Below are 23,464 nucleotides of genomic sequence, written 5' to 3' on the forward strand. Positions count from 1 at the left end.
AATATAATATAATTTATAGAAATGTAATAATAAATCAAATGTTAACTATGTACATTTGTTTGATGCCTTGATGATGCTGAGGCAGGTTTGTGAGTACTTGTGTGAAACTGTATGACCATGCCAGAGGGCCTGGAAAGAAATTCACAGTCCAGGAATAAAACCCGTATAGTGTCCTTGAGGATCAGGGAACTTGTCCAAACACAACAACTGGGGATGACAAGTCAGTTTTCTTGGCCTAAAGCTCTATGTTGCCAATAGATGAAGTGTCCATAGGTACCATAGCGGTACTCCCTGTTGTCATCCCCAGGCTCCCTGATGTTGCCTAATGCCGTAATGTCCTCCCGGTACTGCCTGTGAATGCGAATAAAGCCTTCTTCAAGGCAGTACTGGGAGAAGTGTGGCTGTAGGCTCACACAGTTCGCTTGCTCCTGGCCGCAGCATTTCCTGTCCTGGTCCGTAGGCATTTCCCTACAGTTACCACAAGTACACCAAGGTACTCCTGGCACTCCGACAGAAGGTGGGGCACCATGTCTGCGCTGATGCATCATCAAGGCATCAAAGACCAGGCCTGGCTGCCTCTCCAGCAGAAGGGTGGAGAGATCTCTCTGTTCTTCAAGGGTCAACGTTATAAATAATCTCCTGAAGGAGTCTCTGAAGAAAGAGGACACAGGGAAAAATACTCAATATGCAATATTCTCTGCTTCAATACTCTGGTTACTGTCTCAATAATGTTGTATAAATTGTATCCATTCCAAATGAACTATACCAGTACTCATTATTACTATTAGTATTTAATGCACTACTACTATTTATCATTACACTTCTGTTGATGCTGATTACTTTACATGTCCACATTACCTTTATTTAGATTTTATAATTTGTATATTTAATTATATTTCCTACTTACCTACTTTATATAGTTATTTATTTTCCTTAGTATCTTGACATGCAAGCTTACCAATTGTGACCAAGAATTTCCCCTTGGGTATCAATAAAGAATTTCTGATAAAATAAGGCTTTATAAGTTGCATGACATTATGTTGGCAATATGGTACTGCATATTAGGGTTTACAGGCTGGCCAGTGTTTGCTCAACTTGTATAATATGGCTTCATATAATCATTGTTGTCCAGTAAATGACATGTTACACTATGAAAACATTCAACTACTAACTAACATTACAGTACCAGGGGTACATGTGTACAGAGCTGCTATATAAATAATGTTATCACTGTGTGCTGGGGTTTGTCATAAAGTGCAAACAGGTCAGAATATAATAACGTTACATTAACCTTATAAATACAAACCTCGGTAACAGCTCTCCGGTTCCTTTGGAGGGCTTCCACTCTTTCTTCGTCCTCTATTGAGCCATCACTCCGGGTAGGTCCTCTGCCTCTCCTTGCCCTGACAGCACCTCCAACACCTCTGCCTCTCCGCCCTCTTCCTCTCCCTCTCTCTCTTCCAGTTACCACCGGTAAATCGACTTCTGCATTTAGATCACATTGACATGTGCTAGTTCTGTCTAACTTTAGCTTCTTCTTTCTTCTTCCTTCTTCTTCTGCTTCTTCTTCCTCCTCCTTGTGCTTTTATTGTCAGTTGGCAAACAACGAATTGGTGCGTTACCGCCACCAACTTGTATGGAGTGTGGATCAGACCTTTACACAGCTCTGATCATGGAGAGAAATACTTCTGTGAGTGATTAGTTGGACTTAGTGGGCGGGCCACAACACATTGATTGACAGTTAAGGAAGAGGAAGGAAAAAGCAATACACAATAAGTCTCTAAGGGAAAAGCAATGACAATAGGTCTGCTTGGGGAAAGGCAAAAGCAAATGTATGTATTTATTCTTTTATTCATTCATTCTTTCTTTGATATATTTCTGCATTTATTTATTTATTCTTCTATTCATTCATTCTTTCCTTTATATATTTGCCCATTTATTTATCTGTTCTTTTATTCATTCATTCTTTCTTTGATATATTTCTGCATTTATTTATTTATTCTTTCATTTAATTCTGACACTTTGGATGTTCCATAATAATGTGGCAGCTACAGCATATAACAATTCTGGACAACGACCTCTACAGTCGTCTATTTTACCGACAACAGTGGTAGAATACTTATTAGTATTCAGTAAGAATACAGGATTATGAGTATTTTACACTGTGTTTTTACTACTTCTACTGAAGTAAAGCACCTGAGTATGTCTTTCTCCACTCAAGACACTGGGCGATCCCTGAATCCAATGATTGCCTTACTAACTTTTACTTACTACCGTGCAGCCTGTAAATGTAGGGCAAACAAACATGACAACGTTCCCACCGCATTTTGTGGTCGTTGCACTTTAATTTTAGGTCACAGGAGTCCCACGTACTGATTGGCCAAACTTTTATCTAGTCTCTGATTGGTTCTCTTTCACGTCATTCGCATTGCTACAAAGTTTACAGCAGTCACATTTAAATGCTGCGGAGTGTTTTGAATTTATTACACTCTTGCAGCGCTCCAGAAGTTTTCGACACATTGCAGTTCGTCTTCATGGTAACATAAACCGTTGTGTGCGTTTGTTCTGGAGACGACAAAGACTCAGTGAGCCGCATGGAAACACAGGGCTCAGCTTTCTGTCTGCTGTCGAGTTATTGGTAGACAGGGTGTTTTTTTTGTGGTGCTGGTCGATGTGAAGGCAGTTGTTGAGCCGCTAGCACCAGCACGAGTGTTGTCGCACGTTACGTGTGGAGCATGTGCTCTTTGGTGTTTTAGTTTGTATCCTACACAGTGGTCCGTCACAAAGGGTTCATTGAGTTTTTTAATACTTACTGAAAGATGCGTCTGCTTGGTGGACGTCTAAACCAGCCTGAGTAGAGATTTTAGCGTGAAGCTACTGTACAAGTATTAAGGGACAGTTTGGGGGGAAACGTAGCCACGTTGACTCCAAAGCAACATGCCTATTAGGCGTTTTGGGGGTCACAGGTCTTTGGTTTCTCACTCTCCAAAGCTGTCGTATGGTTTCACGAAAATGAATGTTTCCAGAAGCGGCTACCGTGTTTTTTCTGCCAACTCCACCACCGCCTGCACAGAGCTGGCCAAGAAGATCACAGAGTAAGTTACATTTTAACCATACAATATCATCGCCATCAATGTAAGTGAAAGTTAACTTACATTGCTGAGCGACTGATTCTACGTTTTTTGCACCTCTTACTGCTGTGAAAGCTGTTAGGCATTTTAGGCAAAGCTTTAACGTTGTCTGAAACACTTTTTTAGATTTGAAAAAAACTTTATTTTATTTGTGAAAATGAAAAAAGGGCGATTTCAATGTAGACCACAGTGGTCCAGATCCAAAGCCACTACACCTGGTGTCCTCAAATATGGACTAGATTGTCCCAGAGAGGCAAACGTTTCTTCAAAACATAGTTTCAGATTTGTGAAACGTTTTCATTCAATTTGTGAAAATAATATAAAATGCAGTTTCATTGGGGATTTTGTTTTGCATGTTGACCACATTAGACCGGGTCCAGGTCCAGATCCAAAACCACGATGCCTAGAGCTCTCAAATGTGGACTGGATTATTCCCCACACGCTAAGGTTTCTTTAGAACATACTTTCAGATATGTGAAAGCTTTATTCTTTTTTGTGAAAATACTATAATGCGCAATTTCACTAAATTGGGCTACAGCAACAACTTCATAATGTACCATGAAGTAGACCTGGTTGCAGGCGTGAAACAGCCAATCTCATGTCCTGCTACTTCTGATGCATTCAGGCAATGTCAGCAGAATGGACACAACCAGAAAAACACTCTGATTCCAGAATGTTGAGGCATTGTTGGCATAAAGTTGTTAGCAATAATGCTAACCTTGTAGTCACAGTAGATAAAAATTCTAAATTAGCTGCATTTGTAGTGCTACATATTTTTTGTTGTTTGTTACAGAGTGAATCCAGATCAAACAAAACTGTGTACCTAGAGGTTCTGCAATCGCTCTGTTGATGCCTGTAGTTGATGTCTATAGTTAGACATAGTAAATACATAATATATACAATATATAAACACATCATATAGTACATATAATCATAGGTGAAATAATTATTCAGATCCTTTACTTAAGTAGTTCTGCCACACAGTGAATATACTCCACAACAAGAGTTAATGTACTCAGTTACATTCATCACTGTATTCAATGCATTTATAGCTATAAGTGTTTAACTATATGTGTAATATGTTCTTGTTTATCTGCATAGTGAAGCCTCTGGACTTTGGCAGACTCAAAAAGCAAGGGAATTACAGAGTTTACTATGTCAACAGGGATAACACAAGACCACAACACTTTAAACAGATACAGGGTTATGGCAGGCAGGAAAAAGCTAAAAACTGGAATACTTCAATAAAAAATTTCTTTCCCACCATATATCCAACAAATATCATTTGAAGAACAACTCTTGTCCTGCCCCCTACTCTGCCTCTGATTGGCTAACCGTAATACCATCATAACACCAACCTTAAAGGCTCTGAACCAGCCTCAGCGGAGGAAAGATGCACTAACCAATCAGAGACAGAGTTGTCAAAAGGCTGTAAGGCCAGGCCCCTTGATGTAAAAAATAATCATCCTTTTTTCATTTTCTCAAAGAGAATAAATCATTAACAAATCTGAAGCTATGTTTTAAAGAAACGCTAGTCTCTCTGGAACAATCTAGTCCTGATTTGAGAGCTCTAGGTATAGTGGTTTTGGATATGGACCTGGTCTAATGTGGTCTACATGCAAAAAAAGCAGATAAATCGCCCTTCAATGTGTTTTCAAAAATTGAAAAAAGGTTTCACATATCTGAAACTGTGCTTTAAAGAAACGTTAGTCTCTCTGGGACAATCTAGTTCAGATTTGAGAGTTATAGGTGTAGTGATTTTGGATCTCTACATGTGGGGGGAAAAAGCAGTGAAATCTTTTTTTTCATTTTCACAAATAAAGTTTTTTTCAATGTAAAGTGTTTCAGACAGCGTTAAGGCTTTGCCTAAAGTGCTTAAGAGCTTTCACGGTAGTAAGAGGTGCTAAAAACGGAGAATCAGTCGCTCAGCAATGTAAGTTAACTTTCACTTAAGTTCCCTTTAGCTTTCCCCTTAACTTATTAATCGGAAGCTAACTTCAGCGTCTTTTTGTCACCTGCTATGTCTCTGAATTGAAAGCATTTCAGTTTGACTATACAAAACAATTACTCACTGTACAGTGTGGAAATCATAGTGTAACTCATGACACTAACACCATGTGTTGTCCACAAGATTATGCTGAGATGATGGCACAGAATATTGTTACATAACTTATCCCACAACACCTGTGTAAGTAAGGAAACATACTTCTAAAATTGCAGAATAGTCAGATGGTACAGTGCCTATATTTGTTCAAGTTTAATGTTGGACATTAAACTTGGAAAAGTCTGAACTTCCAGAAAACACAACAGTAGGAGAGTTTGTGTCTATACTAAGTGACTAATAAGCATTTCCTCCAACATTGAAAGAAAACATATTCCTATGTAAGTGCTTGTGTATGTAATTGCATTGCAAAACAATTTGGTTTTATAATTTGTCCGATCTTACATTTATGTGGCCTATATCATTGATCAATATTTTATAAGTGGTCAACTTTTGGGCACGATTTTATTTTGGTTAGACTAATTATATTGCTATGTTTGATCTGTCCTAAATATGGTTTATTGCCCATGTAATCTTGTACACTATTCTTAGATAGGCGTCCCTTCTTTCTATTGAAAAATGTGATGTAAAACGTGTTATAAAACCACTTACATGAGTTATTGGCCCTTGATGGACTTACTGCTCTTTCAGTGTTTTTTTTTTGTTTGTTTTTTGTTTTTTCCTAATAAATAATCAGAATTTGCTCATGTCTTGGCATGAATATGATCTGACTTTAACATGTCAAATTTTGGCATAAAATAGTGGCAATATAAGAAACTAAAGAAAGATAAGAAGTTAAGTTTGTCAGCCCAGCTGCTTTGATTAAGTCTGTAGAGCTTAATCAGCATTTCCCTTAAAAGTATAATAGCAGATTAACAGCACACTGTGTACAATGCTACACAGTGAAGATGAAAGATTTGCTTCTTTAGATTATAACTAATTTGGGTTAATGTCTCAGTGTAGGAGATTCAAAGGAGCTGTCAGTGATAATCGCTGCGATGAATGGAGTGTATAGTGCAGACACTGTCCTCTCGAGAGTAAAGTAGGGTACAGATACTGCACACTGGATGTAGCAGCCAGATATGATTTAATAGACAATGATTTATAGGGCATTTAAATGGGTAGTGGCTCTGTAGAACAAACAACTGAAACCAGGTAAGATTCAATGGAATGATATGAAAATAAAAACAATAGTAAGTATCTGTTTGCAGTCCTTAAGAAAAATACTGGCTGACCCAGATCTCTGCAAACACCAATATCTTCTCTTGTTGTTGGCCTTCTGAAATCACAGAGCAGCCATGTTTCTCCCAGCCCTGCAGGCTTGTCAGACAGCCAAGCGCAAGTTGCGTTGCTTGCACAGTGGAAGAAAAGCTTAGCTTTCTCAGTTTTCTCTGTTTGGAAACATGGCAGTACATTGGTTAGGATATTGTGCTGTCATTGTAGAGCCAAGTAGAGATTTCTTGGGAAGCAAAGGTTAAATAACAGCACAAGCACACAGTAAATGTTAATGAATAGTGTTTTGAACATTCACTCTGAGGTGCACATTGTGAACTCATCCTTATTTTTTTATGACCATGTAATCCTTCACTGAATGGGACTTAGAAAGCTGTTTGTAAGGCTGCAAACTGGGCCTCCTTTGCAGTATGCTTGCAGCTTTTTCTTGTTAGACAAATGGATATATAAACAGAAATAACACTTCAACCACGTGTCCCATAGTATTTGATCTTTCTTTTTATTTCTCTGCTTATAGGTACTATAGTCATGATAGATGATGAGTATATCAAATATTTGAACAAGGTTAGGGATTTTAACAGGGTGAGGTTACAAAGGCAGGGATGCCCGTCTTGCCTAGCTGCTGACTGTACTGGCAGAGCCTCCCACTGTCACCAAGCCAAGCTCTTATTCATCAGTGCTGGCTTTACAGAGCCATCAGGTCCCTTCTTTATTATTGACACTCTCGTGTGACATTTGAGGTATGCTCTGTTGATGGCACAGCTGTATTCATAATACCCGGGCTTGTTCAGAGTTTGGCTCGATGCATCAGGACTGTTTTGCACTAAATGTCGAAATATCAAAAACATACATTTTTTGGTAGTGTTTTTTGTCGCCGTTTTCATGTTTGGTTTTTTCTATTTGAAGCTGGTAACAGATTTGCAGTCTTATCACAATTACACTGATGGACGTAACAAAACCGTAAATTTGTGGGCTTCGTTTATGGATGTCACAGTTATTTAATGAAATCACAACTGCAAATAAATTACCTGCACAGTCACTTTATAGTCGGTCAGGATGCATTTGTAAAGTTATGAAATGCAAAGTTATTTAAGAATTATTTTCATAATTGGTTAGTCTGCCAATTCTTTACATTAATCTAATTATTGTTTGGTCTATTAAATGTCCAAAAGAGTGAAAAATTGCCCATTGCAATTTCCCAGAGCCCAAGGTGATTTTTAAATATCTTGTTTTGTCTAACCAAAAGTTCAAAATCCAAGTTACTGTTATATAAAACAGAAAAGCAGCACACCCTCACATTTGAAAACCTGGAAACTAAGAATGTTTTGATTCATAGCTGAGAAAATTATGATCAATCAATTACCAAAGTGGTTGCAGATTATTTTTCTGTTAATCAACAAATTAATTCATCACCACATTGTTTCACCTCTGCAAATGGTTTTATCAACCTCTCTGGCCTGTTTATTTTTTCCCCAGACGCTTGGGGGTCGAGTTGGGCAAGTCAGTGGTTTGTCAAGAGTCAAATACAGGTAAGGCTGATCCTCAGGTCCCTCATTTCCACAATGAATGAACTGTGGTTGAATGTCCTCTCACTCGGCTTCACACATGAACAATGATTGTTTTCTTTTTTTCTCTTTTGGGGGGTGGGGGTGGTTGTTTTCAGAGACTAGAGTGGATGTGAAAGAGTCAGTCCGTGGACAAGACATCTTTATCATTCAGACCATTCCCAGGTAATAACATCAAAGCATCATAGTACATGATAAACCCTAAGAAGTTTTTGCAGTGCATTTTTAATCAGTTTTATTAGCGCAAGCACATTCTCCTTGGCTGTGCCAGTGTGTGTATGTCTATATACTGCATTTGTCATTACTGTGTACTTAACTGAAACAAGTCAAAAAACGTTTTTTAGTTCACATTTAAGAATCCTTCAGCATTAGTTTGCCTGGGAGATTTGAGGCCAAATGAAGTTTACCTTTGCAGGAAGTGAAACAGTGTAGGCAACACTAACTGTGTCACTTTAACCAGTTGGTCCTTGTTAATCAGTTATTTGCTTTGACGAAGAGGCATGCTCTGAAAAATAACCAGAGGTCACAGGAGGGGACATCACATGTTGGAGCTTCCTGTACTTCGTCAATGCAAACCTCGCAGGCTGCTGACCTGCCTGTGTGGGGATCTCTGGTTTCAACAAGCTGTCAAGGCCAAAATGGCTACATACAGTATCTTGTTACACCAGCAGCTCTTCACCTTTCTAAAGTAGTGAAACTGTCCTAGTCATCCAACTAACAACCATCATGGTAGTTTATCAAAATCTCACCACCCAGAGTTCTGCTTTCTAGCCTTTGGGGATATTGATTTAAAACTTATCTTGCAAGTGGTTTTAGAACTTCATATTTAGGTCAAGTTTAGTTTCCTTTTGTTGCAGCTTGATCACTTGTATTTCAACAGCCAGTAAATTTTGAGATTATTTTTGGCTTGGGGCTTAGAGGAAAAGCTGGTTAAGGCAGAGTCCATAGCAGGCCATGTGCCAACAGTGGGAATAAAACAGGCAAGTCTTTGTCAGACATTGTTTGCTTCATTTACAGTGATTTATGAGATGGTGATCTTGTAAACAATCATTAAGCTGCTGACTCATCAATCCCCATCAACATATGCTTCTGTGCCTGTTTGGATTTTCTTTGTGGACGACCCTAGGCTCAGACTAATTATTGTATACCAGCACAGCTTTTACAGGTCATGATATCTAAGACAGTGTCTTGAATTTAATGTGTTGTTTCTCAGAGATGTCAACACAGCCATCATGGAGCTGCTGGTTATGGCTTATGCCCTGAAGACCTCCTGTGCCAAGAATATCATCGGGGTCATACCCTACTTTCCTTACAGCAAGCAGTGCAAGATGAGGAAGAGGGGATCCATTGTCTGCAAGCTGCTGGCATCCATGTTAGCCAAAGCTGGTATGGACTGTATAATGTAATTTCCTTTGTCATTATTGACGGTATTTATACCAACTGAATAATTCAGCTGGATCAGCTGGTGCAGATAAAATCATAACTAAACGAACTAACCTGAAGTCTTCAGTAGGGCTGCAGCAAACGATGAATTTAGTACTCGAAGCTTCTATAGATTATTTAAATGATTCATCGATGTGTCGTTTAAGAAGTACTTTTGCTTGGCAGGTCTCCAAACCACGTTTAGTCAAGAAAACACAGTGAAACAGGAAATGAGCGATCCTGCATACAAAACAGCTGTTGTTTGTTATTATAAAAATATCAATTCTAAAGACAAAGAATATGGGTGAAAGAATGGATTAGCACACGCAGGTAGCAGGGATTGTCTGAGCTACAGAGAGAGCTGGAGGTGAGTTAAGAAGTGCAGTTCCCCGACACCCAGTTAACTCTTGACTGTGACGTTACAGCTCATGACCCAAAACGGAAAACAACAAATGCACTGGTTACATTTTCAGCTGAGGACTGTGGCTTACTTTGGCTAGCCTTCAGCTAAACAATCATTCAGAATTTCAGTTAAATGTTAATCGTTACTGTTACCTTGTCTCTGGTTCGCTGGACACTGGGTGCTTTCTGATCAGGTGTCGTCGGGCTGTTGCCGAGGCGACATAAGTTTCGTTTTACGGTGGACGGACTGTAACATTACAGAGTTGTTGTTGTTTTCTAGCTTGAATGGCTTGAAATAATCCCATACTTTTTACACTTTCTTCTTTGTCCCTTGATATTTTCTCTCTTCCTCCACTTTGCAAACAGCGGCATCATAATCACGTCGTGTTCACAGCATAAGTGCGATGTGCGACAGTAATAAATGTCCGTGTGAAACGTCTCGGGTTACGAATGTAACCCTTGTTCCCCGAGAAGGGGAACGAGACAAAGTGTCAGTGACGGGAACAGACGCCTCACTATGGGAACGCCTCTGGGCGTGGCAGGGCTGAACTATGAAGGAAACTACTCCAATCCTATTGGTGTTACTAGAACGGTAGTGTGTGACGGCGTAACTGGAGGGGATATATAAGCATGCCGGCACATAGGACACATTAGCCCTTTCTATGAAGCAAGTCACTCCAGGCGGGGTGAGGTGTGGCAGACTGACGCAGTGTCTCGTTCCCCTTCTTGGGGAACAAGGGTTACGTATGTAATCCGAGACGTTCCGCTTCGAGGGAACTCGAACTGCGTCGGTGATGACACTATGGGAACGAGATACCCACTTAGGCCACGCCGAAACCCCGCCTGCCCCCAGCGTGCAGAACCTGACCGCACGACTAGGAGGAGAGCACACCGGTGCCGGGTGCAGAAGGAAGGTCCAGACTGTAAAACCGGATAAAAGTGTGAGGGGTGGCCCAGCCAGCCACATCACACAACTCCTGGAGTGACGCCCCTGCGAGGAGGGCCCTAGAAGCCGCCATGCCTCGAGTAGATTGCGCCCTCACCGCCATAGGTGAAGGAAAACCGCGCACCTGATAGGCCAGGGAAATAGTCTGAACGATCCAGTTGCTGATGGTGTGTTTAGAAGCGGGGAGCCCAGCCTTGGGGGACCCGAAACACACCAGCAACTGGTCTGCTTTCCTCCACCGGGAAGACCTCAGAGTGTAAATACTCAGTGCTCTGACAGGGCAGAGCAGATGAAGTCTCCCGTCCTCCACCGTCACATGAGGTGGGGGATGAAACGCCTGCAGCACCGTGGACCCTGCCAATCTGTCCAGAACCTTAGGGACATAACCTGGACAAGGGTGCAGGATGGCCCTGACCCTCCCCGGGGCAAACTCCAGACATCGGGGAGAAACCGAAAGTGCCTGGAGATCCCTCACCCTCCTCAGAGAGGTGATAGCGAGGAGAAAGGTCATCTTAAGGGTCAGGTGCTTGGCCTCAGCTGCCTCCAGGGGTTCGAAGGGGGCCTCAGCCAGCGCTTCGAGAACCACTGCCAGGTCCCAGGTGGGAACCCTGGAACGAATCACGGGTCTCATCCTCCGGGCTCCATGGAGGAAGCGCACGACCAGCGGAAGCCTCCCCAAGGGCCCATCACTCAGAGGGGCGTGGAATGCTGCAATGGCAGCCACATACACTTTGAGCGTGGACGGGGAGAGGCCAGCGGAGAAACGGTGCTGGAGGAACTCCAGTATCACAATTACCGAGCAGGTAACTGGGTCCACCGCCCGTTCTCTGCACCAGGTGGTGAACACATTCCACTTTAGGCTGTACATCTTCTCATGGACGGGGCTCTGGAGCTGAGCAGCGTCTCGACTGCTCCTGTCGTCAGGCCTGCCTCTAGGAACTGCACCCCCTCAGGGGCCAGACCCATAGCTGCCACAGGGCGGGGTGCGAGTGAAAGATCCGGTCCTCCGCCTGGGACAGCAGGTCTCTCCTCAGAGGGACCTGCCAGGGCGGGCCCTCGAAGAGCGATATTAAACCCGAGAACCACACTCGTGCCAGCCAAAACGGGGCTACTAGTAGTAGACCCGCTCCAGAACCACAGGGAGCAGAGCGACTGGGGGAAACGCATACAGACGCGGCCTCGGCCACATCTGCACCATGGCATCCCGTGAGTGAGGCGTCTGTCGAAATAATTGTTCGGCGACAGATCGCTCCCATAGTTCAGTATGCGGATGCCCTGGAGCCTCAACGGAGCCAGAGCTGCATCCATGCATTTGGTGAACGTGTGGGGAGATAGTGCTAGGCCGAACGGAAGAACCTGATACTGGTAAGCCGTGCCCCCAAAGGGGAACCTCAAGAACTTCCTGTGAGAGGGACGGATGGCGATGTGGAAATAAGCGTCTTGCAGATCTATCGTGACAAACCAATCCTCGGATTGCATGTGACTGATGATGGCGGGGATGGTAAGCATCCTGAACCTGAATCTCCTCAGAGATTGGTTCAGGGACCGCAGATCCAAAATCGGACGCAGTCCTCCGTCCTTCTTGGGAACCGGCGGGGAAATGAGTTCTATGGCCCCTTTCTTTAGCAGAGAGCGGACTTCCTGTCCCAACACCTGCCTCTGTTCTGCGTGTACTGCAGTCCCGACCATCCCGCAGAATCTGGGGGGGGCCCCTACTCGAAGTCTCAGGACCTCTTCCCCCGGGCCCGCCGAGACTGAATGACGGTCCTCAGATCCGTCTTCCTGGGGGGCTGTGGGCGAGAGCTCCGTCTTGCGTCCCAGGTTGGTTGAGGGGGATCCCGTGAAGCGACGCTCTGCTTCTGGCTGCGGTGGTAGGTGCTGGACGAAGGCTGCGTCCTACTTTCCTGAGCCGTCGAGGTCCTGGAGTCTGACCGGTGGGGGAGATGACGCCTTTCCCTGAGTTTTGGCGTCCTGGAACCTGTTGACGACAGCATCCACTGCTTCGCCAAACAGGCCAGTAGGCGAGAGGGGCGCATCCAGGAGAAAAGCCCTCTCCTTCCCCTGGATGCCTGAGAGGTTGAGCCACAGATGGCGCTCCGTAGCCACCAAGCCACCACGGATCGGCCGGTGGAACGGGCCGTTTCCTTGGTCACACGGAGAGCTAAGTCCATCGCTCTACGGAGCTCAGTCAGGTCCTCCTCAGAGGGACCTCCCCCTACGTCACAGTCCCGAAGGAGATCGGCCTGGTATGCCTGCAAGACAGCCATCGTGTGCAGGCTTGCACCAGCTCGACCCGCTGCCATGTAGGCCTTGCCCACCAAATCGGACGTCATCCGACACGGCTTGGTGGGGAGCGCCGGCGTCTGGAGGGATGAGGCGAGGTTGGGAGAGAGGTAGCTAGCCAGCGCCTCCTCCACTCGTGGCACCGCTCCGTAGCCGTGCTGTCTGATCTCCGTCACGTTGTAATACTCCTGCCGGGGGGATGTAGACAGCCGTGCAGAGAAGGGTTTGTTCCACGATCCGGAAAAAATGGTAGGGGCCAACGCGGGGGTAGCGCTCGGTGTTGCAGAAACCGCTCGTCTAGTTTGCTGCCCACCGATGGCCGCTGCACCGCCTGTGGCCAATCAATGTGCAGCTTGGCCACAGCCCGCGTTACCACTTCTAACTCCGCGTATCCTGGTGAGGGCTGATGACGTTCCGTTTCCCCAAAGTCATTCTCCATGCTAAGCACATCTAGCTCCTCAGAGCCAGATCGTGCAAGTCTCTCCGGACTCACCCCTCGAGTGGGAGAAACCGGGAAACGGGCCCCCGATCGGGGACGAGGATTCGAATTCCGAGGACCGGAAAAAGGCCTCAGCTGTTCTGGCACCCTCGGTGATCTCGCGTTGCGATCCCCAGGATTGGAGCCGCCGTGACGCCTCAGCGACCGCGGGGCCTGTGCCACGGGGGGAGCGCATCCGACCATCCTCTAGAACAAGAGCTCGAGAGCTGCCTGGGCGTGCGACATCCCCAGGCATGAGACGCACATCCCATGGGTATCACCTTCCGTGATGAAATGCTCACATGGAAAGACACACTGTCGGAATCGCTTCGACATGATCTGCTTTGTCTCGACTTCAGGTAGGATGATGGAGCTTCCAAATATAGCCAGAGTGCCTGCTGAATAGAAAGAATCTAATGTGTCCTATGTGCCAGTATGCTTATATACCCCCTCCGGTTACGCCGTCACACACATACCGTTCTAGTAACACCAATAGGATTGGAGTAGTTTCATTCATAGTTCAGCCCTGCCACGCCTAGAGGCGTTCCCATAGTGTCGTCACCGACACAGTTCGAGTTCCCTCGAAGGGGAACAGTGTGCTTTATAGTTATATGGATTAAACGAAGCCTCGATGCAAAGAATTTGCGTTGATGCATTTTAGTAATCGATGAATCATTTCAGCCATAGTCTTCGGATTAAGTCGCTTTGTTCTCATAAACATTTTATGTTTGATATTTGTGACTGACATTTCCTTCCGTAGGCTATACAGTCCACGTTACCCACCTCTCCATCCAGGATCTCACCCAAACGTTGCGCTTTCCATCTCACCTTTTTTGGATGTTACAGCACAAATTGCACAGCATATATAAAATGCAAGCTGTCGATTGCAACAATTATCATTCTCGCAGGATTTGCGGGGACGTCGACCGGCAGAACTCCCCTTGTTACTGACCAGCCGTTCAGTGTGATGTCTATTGTATTCACTCACTCATAAGGTTTATGCAGAAGCAATGTCCGTGGTAATCTAAAGCATGACAACAACCATTCATCCGTCCCTGATAATATCAACATGCTGTCACACTCTTCCAAAGCTATCCAAAAGAAGACACTTAAAGCTGACTTTATTATATACAGAGACAAATCTTCAAAATTGCTTTAGAGCAATTAGTAAAAAACCTAGGTTGGGATAACAGCAGACAAATTGCACATGACTCCTAGGAGAGCTCTGGACCACTTCTAAATTGTGTTAGAGCCCAAGAGAAAATTCAAATAAAAGAAAATTGGTGAATACAGCAAGTTCTCTGAAATGACTTGTACAAGCCACTTAAGAAGAACTGTTTGCACAAGTGGTTCTTGCATGGGGCCCAATCTTTTTGTGGTTTGTGCAGTCTTTGTAGGTTTCAGCTAGTCTTTAGGTATTTCTGTAGCTTCAGCTGCACATGTCAGAGCCACTTAGGGCTGTACACAAAATACCGAGTGTGCTGTGCATACAAAGTCTTGTTGAGTAATTTATGCGCTTGGCCGAGTTGAGGGGATGCATTAAATTGTGCACCACATTACTTTTTAATGTTACACTTTTTTTTTTTTTTTTAACATATACACTTGTACTTTCCAGCTTTTGAACCCCAGATGCATGTCTTACTTAAAATATTGTGAGACTTTCACGTTAGTGTTACTTTCGTCAGACAAAACTAAACGAAATATATACCTTTTGTCTTTTTTTTTTTTTCCCTGACGAAGAGGAGACAGCGACAATGTCCTTAGACGCTGACTGTGACTATATTAACATACAATATTGTTGACGAAAAATTACGAGACTAAAATGTAATTCATAAAATAAAAAACTTCTTTAAAATCTTTCTTTTGTCAGTATAACGAGGAGACAAAATATTACAGGCCATATTTTCTCCCTCTAAATTTTTACTTAATCAGTGTGTTCATGTGCTTTGAATGTCCTGTCCCTGGTCCGCCCCACTACCTCTCTGGTACGGGTTGTGTCGCTAGTACGACCGACACGCTGTGAACGGTTCGTGATCGTTACCTCTGGCTGGATGAATATTACGCATGATCCATGTAGGCTTACTATTCCAGCTGGGGGCTCCCTGCAGTGCCACGCAACTTTCTAAATTCTTCCCTGTCATGAACAAAAGAAAGGTCAGGTCGCAAACACAGCCGCAGCTGTTGTGTGAAGCGTAATTGTAGCCCCAGGCCTACATGCATGCAGCTATTAATGATTCAGCAGTAAGAATCGCAGTCAGTCCCCCCTCCTCTCCGTCACGGGGGGAAAAAAACTGAGCTCCCTGAATGCTATGTATAGTTCGCACACTGATTTGGTTATAAGATTTTTGATTTATGCTCCATTTAGCATATCAAAGATAACCACCTGGGAATTGAGGTAAGTTAATGTCTCCTTTTGCAATAAAAATGAGATCAAGGCTAACAATTGAATCACCAAAATAGGAGTGAGGAGTCTCCTGCCTTCCTGTGGGGTTTGTCCAGGTTTAGGATTCAATAAAAATCGCAATTATATGGACCTGAGGGGGTTTGGCAGTGTTTCTTTGTTAAGGCTTGTTAGGAACATCAAGTGGAAAGTCCAGGGGAGGAGGAGGTTAGTGACTAGATCATTCCAGGTTGAAGGGAGCAAGAGAAAGATTTATAAGTAAAGAGTCTGGCGTTTATTTACAGTTTTCATTAACAAAAGGATTCTCAAAAGATACAAAGAAAACAACTTCCCAAAAACAAAAAGGAAGCGCCTAGATCAGGTACGGTTTAGACAACATGCCAGTGAACTTAAATGGTAGCTCATAAGATTGCAACAAAGGATAAACTAACACAATAATAAAACTACCCTCCCTCCATCGAGGGAGTAAACCCCAGCGCGAGGCCTGCATTTGACACACTGCACTACACTCCATGAACGCCACTGTAGTCTCACCCGGCTCCGGTAAGCCGTCTGGCCGCTCACATCTGCTCACCACGCTCTCTACACACACTCTGCCTTCTCTCTGCACCTTGTACTTGCACGCTCCCTGGCTGATTGCCAACTCGGAACAGGTGTGAACACTAGCCTCCTGGCTGCAGCGTGCGGGGGAGGACCTGCAGAGGACAGACAAGGAGCAGTACACCGGGCCGACACAGACTGCCCAAGGGCAGTAACAAGGCTTCATTCCTGACATGAAGGCCTTCTTGTTAAGGCTTAGTGTTTATGTGTAGGTCTTTGTTCCTCATGTGGCGAGGTCCCAATAATAAACTGCAATAACTTGATCTGAAGCCATACCTACTGTGTGTGTGTGTGTGTGTGTGTGTGTGTGTGTCTTTGGTGTTGCAGGGCTAACTCACATCATCACCATGGACCTCCACCAGAAAGAAATCCAGGGCTTCTTCAACTTCCCTGTTGACAACCTGAGAGCTTCCCCCTTCCTCATTCAGTACATCAGGGAGGAGGTGAGGCTGCATAAACACTGAACATTGGACAGTTGTGCCTCTTTTGTTGAAAAGGCACAGCTTGATTACAGTAATGGTGTTCTACTGTAAATCAAAGAATGATTTCTGGAACTAATTTATGATTAAATAATATGAAATATCGGAGTCAGTTTTATATTCTAGCACTGAAAAGAATATTTGCCTTTCCTCAGATCCCAGACTACAGGAATGCCATAATTGTTGCAAAGACACCCTCAGCTGCCAAGAGGTAATAAGAAAGGCTGGCCCATTCAGAACTTGCAAGTCCTTAAATTATCTAGTTGCCGCCATCTCTGTTTTACACATAAAGACTTTGTCTTTATAGGTATGTTCAAGCTTGTGTGCAAACTTCTTTCAGCTTGTGTGTGTGTGTGTGTGTGTGTGTATGTATGTATGTATGTATGTATATGTGTGTGTGTGTGTGTGTGTGTGTATATATAAAAATAAATAAATAAAAAATATACATTTTTTTGTGTCTGTTTAATTGGATATTTCTCTGACTCTTATGTGTCGGCATGTCCATCTGTTTCAGAGCTCAGTCCTATGCTGAGAGGCTGCGACTTGGGCTGGCAGTGATGCACGGGGAGGCCCATCAGTCAGAATCAGACATGGTTGATGGTCGACAATCTCCTCCCTTGTCCCGCACCACCACAGGACACACTGGCCTTGAGCTGCCATGTAAGACAAACAACGCAGCAACATGCCCGTTCACAAGTTTCTCTGTCTCTACTCCTTTTGTTTCCTCTTTTTCTGTAACCCCTCACAGTCTGGGTTTATCCTTCACAGATATTTGTTACGACAGTACTGAAATCAAATTAGTTTAACGATTTGATTCTGTTTTTCATTTCTGGTCGCTTTTCTTGTTCGAACAGGTCCTGTGTGTAAGATGAAAATCATATACACATCCACATCTTTTACTATTTAACTTGTGAATACAAAAAGAGTAACGTTGTTTTTCTAATTGTTTAAAATTGTGTTATGCATAAGTGTGTTACGCTAGGTATAAAGACAGTATACTGGACTGCAACTGCACTATCTGCAAGAATTGTATAAATGTTTAATGAATTCAAAAGGATGGAGTGTTTACAGTTGCAGATAGGAAACGTTGAACCTTGGAGAAACGGTTTCTGCCAATTCAGCTCTTTTGTTGGGTGACGTGGAGAGTAGGGATGGGCTTTTCAAACAAAACTACTATTTGAGTCACAAGGAACTATTCGACCATTCTTTTAACGAGAATGTGCCAGACACATGTTGGTGACACGTCACTACCAGGCACTGGGATAAACAATGGGGGGAAAAAATATTTATATTTTTATTAATGAAATGTTTTAAGACAAGACTATAGTTGCATGAACTATGAACGACTATTAACTAAACTAAAATTGTAAAATCGTGACCCCTCCCTACTGGAGAGCTACATTTTCAACAGGGACGTCAGAATGCTTGCATTTCGAGCTGTGAGAAAAATGAATTCCATGGTTTGTTGCCATCTGCTGCTCGTGTGCCTCTAGCCACACACAAATCATAAACCAAAGTATAATTCCCTAAATTGTTGCACATAAGGACTCACCTACGTCTTCTTCTTCGGGATCTTTTGTATATTTATTGTCCTGTTCTTTATAAGATCCAAATACCTCGGAGTTAGCAGAGATGACCTTTTTTCACAGTTTCAGTCTTCTCTTAAAGCTGCCTAAAATGGCCAGCTTAAGACCAGAGTAGTGACCATGCTGACCCTGTAGACACTCGCGCGTGCACACACACAATTTTCTCGGCATGTAAAGGTCAGGAGTTGTTGTGGCCAGCTGTGAAATACTGCAGGCAGTGGCTAACATTGGCTTCTTTTTCTTCCTCCTTTAGATTTTTCTCCCCTCATCTCATCCTGTCCCGCCTGCTCACTTTTCAGCTGAATTTACAATAGTACTTCTGCTCCCCCTGGACTTAGAAATGTGTTTTATGTTAGCCGTCTCTTTCTTCTCTCGAAAAGGAGTCTCACTCATCCTCTCACTCACTCATTCTCTCTCTCTCACACTCACTCACTCACTCACTCACTCATCGATTATTTGAAATGTCAATTCAAGGCACAGAAAGGCTTCTTACCACTGAAGCTCCCCCTCAAAAACACGATAGAGGAGTTTATTTTGGAAATCACTGAGCACTCTGTAATGCTTTGTCTGTATGGTTGTATGTCAAATTGTGCATTAATATTTCCTGTACCATCCTATCTTTTGCAAACAGGCAGCAGACATCATGTCCCATTCCCTGGGATAGAGCTTCCAAGTATGATCATAACGCTTGAATCCATTTGTGTTTCCTGTTGATTGCATGGAATGACAGAATGAGTTACTGAGGGTTCCCACTAAATTTCACATGTGGGCATTCAAGACTTAATGTGACAATAATCCTATAATAGTTGTTAATTATATCTCTGTGCCATCCTAGGGGGAAAATAAAAAAAATCCTTGCCAACACTTGTGTGATACGGCAGCAGTGATGGATTAGGCAGTGAAAATGTAATTATTTTTCACTCACTTACATCGTTATATTGCCTCGTCATTACATTTTAAACTGTTGTTTATGAAACCAATTATGTAGCAAAAGCAGAGCTGTTGCCCCACAGCAGTTAGAATCTAAATACTGTTCAGAGATCTGCATGTCTCACCCCAATGCAGCAAAACTGTCAGCACATTTTGTTTTTGGCTTCTTCCTGGAGCTAAATCCAAGCTGACTTGAATACTGAAGACATCCTCATTGAAGTAAGATATTTTATACCCTGCTGTGGTTATAATAGAATATAGGACTTGCATTACTTTTCTCCAGCTGTGTTCTTTGCTTTTCAGTAACAGATCTGTTCAACAGCAGAAATGCAATGTTGAGATTTCTTTCAGTTGAACTTGTTATGTGAGTTTACATCTGGGTCAAACAGTACAAAGAAAAAACACTGTCAGGAACCTGCCCGATCAAGGTTTAACTACCTTACGTGTAAAGATGTGAGTGAGCGTTTGGCAAGTGGAAATACTCTACCTTCTTTTTTAATAGCAACGTCCGCATACATTGAAGCACACTTGGATCATTAGATGAAAATAATTTTTCCATGAAGTGTCGATAATTGTTGGAAGCCCTCAGTCTCGCATTCTCTCAGTTGAAATTAATTTGTTTTGTGAAATTAATTATTTCCAGAGTGAGAAACTGTTGCATGAATTATGTTATCTTAGTTATCACAGATTTGAAATCCTCAGGCAGCTAGACATTAAAATTCAAGGTTAATTATCCAAAGCCCAGTAGAGGCATGAAACGGTGTGTGATAGAATTGTTTATATTGATTAGATTTAGGTTATGAAATCACTCATAACTTGGCACGTTACTGATTTATGAAGTAGAGATTATAGTTCATTAATTGTAATAATATCCATGCCTGACACTCATGACATTTTAAAAATTCTACTCATGTTTTCCATTTGCAACTTTTTGCTTGATGTTTTCAGTTGTGGGCTCAGAAACTGCTTGATTTTCTTTAGTTACAGTTACTTAGTTACAGTTACAGTTCTAATCACTGCTTTTTGATTGTAGTTTTGTGGCTTCCTTTCTGACCTGGAAATGGTTACATTCTAGTTTATGCACAGAGGGCAATGTGATGGATTTGGGAATTGACCTCTGAACATGTCTTGCTATTGTTTGGAAGAAGGTTATGGGCATGGTCAAGGCCTCAGTTTTGGGGTTGGGGAGGGGCTACAAGTCAGATGCAGTGCATTCTGGACTTGGATCGAATATTACTTGAAATCACTCAAAGTACTTTTAATCATTTCAATATGTTTGTCAGAGCTGAGAGTATTCATTTTGGGATAAGGTCCAAGATAAGTTGTTCTTTTTGTAAGATCAATATTGTAATCTGTTTATAGTGTTTTGATTAGATTACAAATAATTATCGATCCTGGTCTGCGGTTCCTAAAAGAGTTCTACACCCACGTGTCCAGCTACCACTATACCAAAAGCACTCACACCATGTAAACCTAAATTAAGTCCTGGTTAGGATTTAGCAGCAGCGTTGGTTCCACAGACAACTCTGTCTCACCAGTCTCCAGGTGGTCCTGTGGTAGCTGGGCACTTGCTGGGTAGAGCTTTCTTGCATGATGTTTTCAGGTTAACCAAATCTCTTCTCACCAAATCTCCCTAACTTTGCCTCGCCACAAGAATCTGTTCCTGATTGGGTTTACAGCATACAACTCAATTATTTTCCAGAAAGTAATATTCCACTATCTGTGTCTTTCAGTGATGATGGCGAAGGAGAAGCCACCTATTACTGTTGTTGGAGATGTAGGAGGCAGAATCGCTATCATTGTTGTAAGACCTTAAGCTTTTATGTAATTTTCTTTTATTTAAAGCAGTTGATCAGTTCTTTCCTCATATTGAAACCTCTCAAAAACATCTGGTTTTGAAAGATACAGACTGAGGAATGGTTTTAATCTTTGGGTCCTCATACGGTTAGAGTGAGATTTTCACATATTAATCATTAAGTCAACTTAGTTGGGGGGGGTTGTTTTATATGCAAATTTAAAATAATGAATGCATAAAACCTTGAGTTTTCTCTAGGGAACTTGTGACATCCTTTTCTATGTGGCATTTGTTAGTAGTTTTACAGGTTTTATGAGGTTCAGTGAGTTCATTGCTAATGTTTCACATGAGGGGGGAGATTACCACAAAATATCCCAGCAAGGCCAAGAATTTCTGGGGATTTTTGTTCTTTGATGTTGGAGATTCACGTTCGTCATGCCACTTTAAGTCACAGATGTTAAAAACAAACCTCATAAATGTTCATTATTGTTTACAACATGACATGTTGACCCAAAAGAGAGAAAATGTTGGCATTCAAGTTTTTCAGCAATTGAAATATATTTTGAATTGCTTTCCCTGTGTGATGCCTGACCGTGTTGTCACTTTCCCAGGATGACATGATAGATGATGTGGAGGAATTTGTTGCAGCAGCAGAAATCCTGAAGGAGAGAGGAGCCTACAAGATCTACATCATGGCTACACATGGCCTGCTGTCTGCAGATGCACCAAGACTAATAGAGGAGTCTGCTATTGATGAGGTAAAATCGTGTTGGCTGATGTTGGATCAGGTTACCTTCCTACTTAGAAAATGGAAAAACATAGTTAATCAGTATTCTGGCTTATACTGAGAATGTGTCAGATTTGTAATATATCCCTCTATATTTAGTAATGCTGAATCTGTAATACTTTGTATGCATGTTCTTCATGGTTATCTAGTGTCATGACTAATGTCTCAGGTGTGAAGCTAGAGAAAGCGTGTATGACAAATCACTCATAACACAAATGACACATTTTAGTAGCATTTATTTCTGGTGACCAACAGACTTAAACAGTGTGATATCCTGTTGACTCGTGCCTTGACTTGAGTCAATGTCATATGTATTATTAACCTTGTCAGAAGGTTTAGGGGACTTTTCCCCTGAATTCAGCTTAAGGACTGGCTTTGATTATTGGGTAAAAATACACTAAATTAGATTGTGGTTTGTTTAAATGCAGAGTTAATGTGAATATATCATGTCCATGTGGCATTGGTCATGCATCAGTTGTTCCCGCAGTATGTACCACCTCACCTAGCTCCACCAATCAAATGCTCATTTAAAGATAAAGTTGTAAAAAGTCAAGTTCAGAAGAAGCCCCAAAATTGATCTTAGAATTTGATAATTTTAGCTTTAGAAGAATTTATAATGACTCAAGGCAGTAAAGTCTCTATAGTCATGTGGGCTGAAACAAAGTCACTAAGGCTGTTGTATTGTGCCTCCAGGTGGTGGTGACCAACACTGTACCTCACGAGGTGCAGAAGCTGCAGTGTCCAAAAATCAAAACTGTGGATGTCAGTATGATCCTGGCCGAGGCGATTCGGCGCATCCACAACGGAGAGTCCATGGCCTATCTGTTCCGCAACATCGCTGTGGATGACTGAGGCAACACACACACTTAACATTCCTGCACACACAAAGTCAACATTATCAAGCACACACCGATGGCCTAGAATCAAGTTTTCTCTGCTTTAACCTGTTGTTCCTGTTTGTTTTGCTGAGAAACATGTTGACAGAAATGGGCTTTATTTACTGTATGTTACATTTGAAGCAACTCAAACTCTGCTTTATTCTTCAGATATGTCACATAGCGGGACTGTACAAACAAAACCAACAGTTCTAATTCACTAAAATATGCGTCCTACCATCTGAAAACATGAATAGCACAACATATTGTATCATGTGCAGCCTCTGAATACACTGCAGAATTTGGCAAATAAAACCATTCTTCTTGGGTGACTAAAGTTGTCTTTTTTTTTCCAACCATGTAGATTTAAAGTGAAAAATGTGTGGATATATTTTAACTGGATAAATGTACCACAGCTGGTGTTAGTAAGTAACCCATGGTTTGCATTTTAAGTGTGAAGAAATTTCTGGAACTGTCAAAAATGTACAGTACAGTGGGTTCACACCTGAA

The 23,464-nt window shown here is 42.6% G+C and overlaps 1 protein-coding gene across 4 annotated transcripts; it reads left to right on the plus strand.

The window, feature by feature from the left end:
- Window positions 1–2,435: 2,435 nt before the first annotated feature.
- Window positions 2,436–23,291, plus strand: LOC119899263 (phosphoribosyl pyrophosphate synthase-associated protein 1-like). Of its 4 annotated transcripts, none has more exons than XM_038713790.1 (11): window positions 2,436–3,095; window positions 7,882–7,934; window positions 8,045–8,135; window positions 9,184–9,356; window positions 16,830–16,945; window positions 17,137–17,192; window positions 17,496–17,641; window positions 19,199–19,240; window positions 21,231–21,301; window positions 21,904–22,050; window positions 22,773–23,291. In XM_038713790.1, the coding sequence occupies exons 1-11, from the start codon at window positions 2,938–2,940 to the stop codon at window positions 22,929–22,931; spliced, it is 1,212 nt and encodes a 403-aa protein (XP_038569718.1). In that variant the 5' UTR covers window positions 2,436–2,937; the 3' UTR covers window positions 22,932–23,291. The 4 variants fall into 4 exon arrangements, with proteins under 4 accessions (XP_038569718.1, XP_038569719.1, XP_038569720.1 ...); XM_038713791.1 differs by having other exon boundaries at window positions 2,437–3,095; window positions 8,069–8,135; XM_038713792.1 differs by lacking the exon at window positions 19,199–19,240 and having other exon boundaries at window positions 2,438–3,095.
- Window positions 23,292–23,464: the final 173 nt, after the last annotated feature.

The sequence above is a fragment of the Micropterus salmoides genome, unplaced genomic scaffold, assembly GCF_014851395.1.
Source record: "Micropterus salmoides isolate LMB-PRFRI ecotype aquatic unplaced genomic scaffold, ASM1485139v1 Ms_hic_scaffold_12, whole genome shotgun sequence".
Taxonomy (NCBI): domain Eukaryota; kingdom Metazoa; phylum Chordata; class Actinopteri; order Centrarchiformes; family Centrarchidae; genus Micropterus; species Micropterus salmoides.

Coding starts and splice junctions, on each gene's coding strand:
- LOC119899263 (XM_038713790.1), top strand. CDS start 2,938: ATGCCTATTAGGCGTTTTGGGGGTCACAGGTCTTTGGTTTCTCACTCT. Junction 3,096..7,881: donor CTGGCCAAGAAGATCACAGA/GTAAGTTACATT, acceptor TTTTTTCCCCAG/ACGCTTGGGGGTCGAGTTGG. Junction 17,642..19,198: donor CACTGGCCTTGAGCTGCCAT/GTAAGACAAACA, acceptor TTTTGCAAACAG/GCAGCAGACATCATGTCCCA.